The sequence below is a fragment of the Chenopodium album genome, chromosome 16, assembly GCF_948465745.1.
Source record: "Chenopodium album chromosome 16, dcCheAlbu1.1, whole genome shotgun sequence".
NCBI lineage: Eukaryota > Viridiplantae > Streptophyta > Magnoliopsida > Caryophyllales > Amaranthaceae > Chenopodium > Chenopodium album.
In genome coordinates, this window is record NC_137849.1 from 42,657,822 (window position 1) to 42,663,821 (window position 6,000).

Sequence of the window (6,000 nt, forward strand, 5' to 3'; positions counted from 1 at the left end):
ATGACAACTGTTTTAGGATCGTTGTTTTGGGATGCAGGCAACAGTTTGGTCTAGATTATGGTGAGACTTTTGCACCTGTTGCCAAAATGACAACTGTCAGGGCTTTGCTAGTTAGTTGTGGCCGCTATGAAAGGATGGTCCACTTCTCATATGGATGTTACCAATGCTTTTTTGCATGGTGACTGGAATGAAGACCTATACATGTCACTTCTTAAGGTTACACTGGTTTTGGCTCTAGAATCAGTGTTGATCCTCAAGGTAAAACACCAATCAAGCACTCTCAGTTAGTCTACAAACTCACTAAATCCCTGTATGGACTCAAACAGGCTCCTAGACAGTGGTTTGTGAAATTATCTTCTTCCCTCGAATCCTTTGGATATAAACAATCTAAGTCTGATTACAGTCTTTTCACCAAGTCCAAGGGAAACTCTCTTACTGCTATTTTATTATATGTTGATGATCTTCTCATCACTGGCAATGACAACACTGAAATAAGTGATCTGAAAGCATTTCTTTCCTCTCATTTTCATATGAAAGATTTAGGATCTCTGAGATACTTCCTAGATTTTGAAATTGATCACACTGATCATGGCATTTTTCTGTCTGAGAAGAAATATGTCACTGACTTGCTGAAAGAACAGGGCTTACTTAGCTTGATGCTAAACCTCTCAAGCTCCCTATTGATTATCACCTTCAACTTTCTTCTGATAAAGGCACCTTACTTCAATTCCTAACCCTATTATCTATCAGCAACTACCTCTGGAAAACTCATTTATCTGACTATTATTAGGCCAGATATCTCTTTCATTGTCCAACTGCTAAGTCAATTTATGCATTCCCCCACTTCTACTCATATACAAGCTATTAAAAGGGTACTAAGGTATCTAGCTGGAACAACATCTCAAGGCATTCTGCTTGCTTCTGCTTCTGTTGTTGAGCTCACTGCATTTTGTGACAGTGATTGGGCTAGTTGCCCTACTACCAGGAGATCTACAACTGGTTATTGCATTCTCTTAGGGCAATCTCCAATTTCTTGGAAATCCAAGAAACAACCTGTTGTTGCTAAATCATCTACTGAAGCAGAATACAGGGCCATGGCCTTAACTGCCTGTGAAGTCACCTGGTTAAAGGCTCTTCTCAAGGACTTAGGTCTATCTCACCTAGGTGCTACTGTTCTTCACTATGATAATCATAGCTGCAATAGCTATTGCTGCAAATCCTGTTCCTCATGAAAGGACTAAACATTTGGAAATTGATTCTCGTGTTTCTTCTCAAGACCAAGTTGCTGATATTCTCACCAAGGTTCTCTCAGTCAACCAACATCAGCAACTTCTGCTCAAGCTTGGTGCTCGTTCTTCCAAGCACTCAGCTTGAAGGGGGGTAATGAGGCAGGGTTATCTTGGTATTATTCTGTCAAGAGAATCAAATTAGTTTTGCCAGCTTCTTTGTGCCAGCTGCTTAGTTTGTTAAGGGGTCTGTATCATTCCTAAAATGGAATCTTAGCTGTTATTCTCTGTTTTCTTTTTGCCTTTTCCCTAAAGCTGATCTTTGTCTTATTGTATATACTTAAGTGTACTGTGCTCAGTCTATGGTAATGAAAATGATCAGTTATTTTCCTTTGCAAAATTATTTCTGTTCATCCCCTTGCATCATACTGTTGTTTTAGTCATCAAAGTTAGATCATTAGATCGAGATATTAACCAAGGGCCTTGCCTTTTTAACCCAAGGGATTAAGTTTTTTTTAGAGTAATTTAACTTATTTTGGTTGGAAAATTGGGTTGAGTATCCAAACGGTGAAAAAAAAAACTAAGTACCTAAACGGTGAAAAAACTAAAAAAAAAAATGGTTACATACGTTTTTATTTTTGAGTTCAAACAATTGGAAAAGGGACTAAAATCTAACCATCCAGAACTGATCCTTAAATTCAAATTTTTCCAAATGATGAATCGGAAAGAACACCAAAACAAATAAAAAAACACAAATGCACAATGCACTTTAACATCATATAGGAAACTGAAAGACAACAATCATTATGTGAGGTACTCGTATTGTAATATTTGTCTCCATGATATATACCTTGTAATATAATCAAAGATAAAATTGCATATTTGGAAATGTAATCATTTCTCATGTAGGTAATTGCTATTATAAAATTATTGCGATGCCAATAAACTAAGCAATTATTGAGAAATCCATAAGGACCATAACTCATGATAATATTCTAGGTATAAATCGCAACATTATTTGAACTAAGAAAAGTAAATCTAGTAGTACTCTGTATTTCTTCGAATTACGGTCATTGGAATAAATAAGATTTTATCCCTTTTAGGCCATTCAGGTCCATCGTCCTTGGAAAATCTTTGGAATACATGTGGATCCTTTATCAATGGGCAGCCACTTATCCAAGCGGACTCCAAAGATGTAGACTCCTCTAGACCTTTTGGCATCCTTTCCAACCCTTCACAATTCGCAACTATCAATTCACGGAGAGAAGGGAGGTCACCTGGAATACAAGCTAGAGATGAGCAACCCTTTACATCCAACCACTTAAGAGATATCAGACCACTGGGAATCGGAATACACTTCACTTTCTTACAATCATATACTTCTAAAACCTCCAAGTTTGTACAGTACAATTTGACAACTCTTGAGGTATGATCATTAGTTGTTCCATTTTTTCCACATGGAGCGATGTGAGAGCAGGGCTATATTTGACGATATCCAAGGGTTGACTGTCACCAACATTCTCAAGCGTCAGATCCTCTAGAAATTCAAACTGTAATAGTGGTATTGTTTCTAGTAGCGGGCAGTTTGTTATTTCAAGAAATTAAGGACAGAAAATGCAGTTACCGCGTGTGTCGGGGATGGTAGAATCCAAGTGGCTAGCCTTTTGAAAGAGATTATATAAAGCTCCCTTAGAGATCGGAAAAATATTCTGTTTTCTCCAGTTACTGTCAAAAGCTCACTGGAATTAGAGTAGTTGTTGCTGATTTGATAAAACTCATCCCCAATACATTCAAAATCATCGAAACCTTCCAATCGCAAAATCTTCAAAAAAGGTAGTTGCCCAAGCGTTGGAAGTTGTAGGCATCTGCTGTAACTTGTTAGCCTCACCTTTATGAGATGTGTAAGTAGTGTTGTATGACCTCCCTGTTTTACAGCCATTGTCATCATCCACCAAGGAAAAATCACGCCTGTGAATCCACCTACATATAATGATTTTATGTACAGGTGAGGTTCGAGGCCAACCAAAACATCCTCATCACTACTGAATTCAGAGGTTGCTTTTCTATCAGCACCACAAAATTCCAAATGTAGTGTCACAATCTTGTCCTTCCTCCAAAGGCCAATTTGTCTTGTTTCTTCTTTGCTTTTTACATGTTCAAGACCTCTGATTCTCATCTTACCCTCGGCTTTATCTAACGGCCCTAATTCATCAATGGTCCATCCTTCACCGTCACGCAACTCAAGGGGAGGTAAAGTCTGAAGGCTCGTTAAATGGCTTATTCCTCTTGACGCCAACAAGAAATCACTTGCCACTATATGTCTTAAGTTTTCCTACCTATACAATCCTCCAGGTAGTTCCTTAAGACAATTGCAATCTAAGATTCTCAGTGTTTGTAGCTGATACAATTTACAGATTGACTCTGGCAGTGCTTTAATTCTATTATCAGAAAGGTCAAGGTACCTTAGATGCACAAGCTGCCCAATACTAAATGGAACCTCTGTTAACTCCATATCAACCATGATTAATGTTCGCATGTATCTTGCATAGTCTAAGATGGAAATGTTCCAGACATTATTCCAGAAACTGATTGTTCTTAACTTTCCTTTCACGAAACTATGAGCAAAAGTTTCAGAAGTTGTTTTATTTTTTGGTATATCTAACACCAAATGTCGAACATGGGAGAAATCTGTTGGCTCGATTTCACTTTTCCATAGTAGAAAATCTTTCTTCAAAACATAGGCAGCAAGATCATGGACTAAATCATGCATCTTGTACCATATTTGATCACCTTCATCATTTTTCTCCTCCTCTAAGAAGGAATAATTCAGTAAAATATTCAAATAATTCGCACCCATCAATTCCAATGTCGAAGTGGAGTTGCTGGTTGCAGATTCATCGTGAAGAAATCCTTGAGCCAGCCATAGAGTAATCAATTGACTCTTCTCCATTTCAAAATCTTTCGGGAAGATTGCGCAGTATGCGAAGCATTGCCTTACATAAACATGATTCAAATTGTTGTAGCTCAGCAATAACGACGGCAGGATATCGCTTGTATCTCCTAGTTTGGAATCCCAAAGTTTACTGCTCTCTACAGATTCCCATTCATATGCATACTTCTTTGACTTTAATAAGCCACCGATTGCTTTTATCGCCAAAGGAACACCTTTACACTTGTTAACAATTCTTCTCCCAACATCATCAAAACAAGAATTGGATGGACGTGTCTCATTAAAAACAATTTGTTGTAATAAAGTTCATCCTTCATCTTCAGATAATTCTTCTAGTTTGTGTTGATAGAAGGCACGTGCATTGTTCGCAACATCAATATTACGGGTGGTAATCAAAATTACACATCTGCGTAGATCACCAATACCCAGCAATGCATTTTTGAAGGAATCCCATGAGTCTTGATTGTCTTCCCAAACATCTTCAAGCACCAGAAAGAAGATGTTCACCTTTAGCAGCTCTTTAAGATTTTTTGTAAGCGCACCATTGTTTGTGAAGTCACATTTGGATCCTGAAAGATTTTCAACCATCGCATTCAAAAGTCTGTCAACTTTGAAATTCTCAGACACACAAATCCACATTTTTTTTCTTGTTAAAATGCCTGTCAAATTCTTCATGATCATATACGTGTTGGAAGTTCTTGATATAAAACAAGAGTGTTGGGAAAAATAAGAGAGAGAGAGAAAAACAAATGAAAGGGGAAAAGTCCCACATTGATTGGGGAGGAAGGTTTTTCCTTGTTTTTATAATGTAGTGCTTTAGCATAACTTAGTTGAGTGAGTTGGAGGTGTGTGTTACTCCACACACACGCGCGCGCGCGCGCCGAGCTGGGTCGGGCTCGGGCCTCGGGTCTTGGGGAATGCGATGCGCGGGCGTGGGTCCTTGTTATCTTTTTGGAGAAATTTTATTTCCCTTTTCTTTGTTAAACAGAATATTCATTTTTGTCTGTTGGGATTATTCTTTTCTGACTGTTGTGAGAATTAATCAGCCATTAATTCCTTGATTGTAGCTGACTGATTAATTCCTTGTTTCTTGCCTCGGTTGTTGACTGACCAAATTAATCTGATCATTTTCTTGGCCAGATTCTTCCCACCTTTCATGCTTCCCGTTTTTCCTCTTCACCCTATAAATATTCGGTGGTTTTCTCAGCCTAAACACACAACACAATCAGTCTTCTCTCTTCTCTAAAATTATCTAAACACATGTTCTTTCCGTTCTGTTTTCTGGGCAAGTATTCTGAGTTCCAGTCGGGTTTGTGAGTGCACATAAACTCCGGCGCCGTGCTTATCCTGGAGGGCGACCGCAATTGTCTACTGCACCGGGAGGTAGCGCGGAATCGTCTTTTAGGTCAGTGGTTCTCCACGACGCGGCTATTGTCAGTTTGGTTCACGCATCAAGAGATAAGTTAATTCTGTTTTATTGCTTATTAGTATAACATTCTAAAAGACGATTATGGCTTCCAAATTCCTTGTTCCTGATATGTCTAAACTAGAACCTCTTGATGGAAAGAATTATAAACGTTGGGCTGTTAGGATGCATTTTTATTTGGAGCAGATTGATGTTGCATATGCTCTTGATGCTATTGTTGAACCTGTTGATAAAGATGATTTGTCTGAATCTGAGATTAAGTTTTCTAAGGATGATAGAACTTGTAAGGGCATGTTGTTACATTATATGTCGAATAGTCTATTGGATATTTATATGGGTTTTTATCATGCTAAGGATATTTGGGATGCTTTAGAGAAAAAATATGGAACTGATGATGC

The 6,000-nt window shown here is 38.2% G+C and overlaps 1 protein-coding gene across 1 annotated transcript; it reads right to left on the minus strand.

Annotated features, from left to right (window-relative positions):
* Positions 1-4,482: 4,482 nt before the first annotated feature.
* On the minus strand, positions 4,483-4,815 carry LOC145584343 (putative disease resistance protein RGA3). Its single transcript, XM_081641207.1, has one exon. It carries the CDS (start codon positions 4,813-4,815, stop codon positions 4,483-4,485), a length of 333 nt encoding a protein of 110 aa, XP_081497333.1.
* Positions 4,816-6,000: the final 1,185 nt, after the last annotated feature.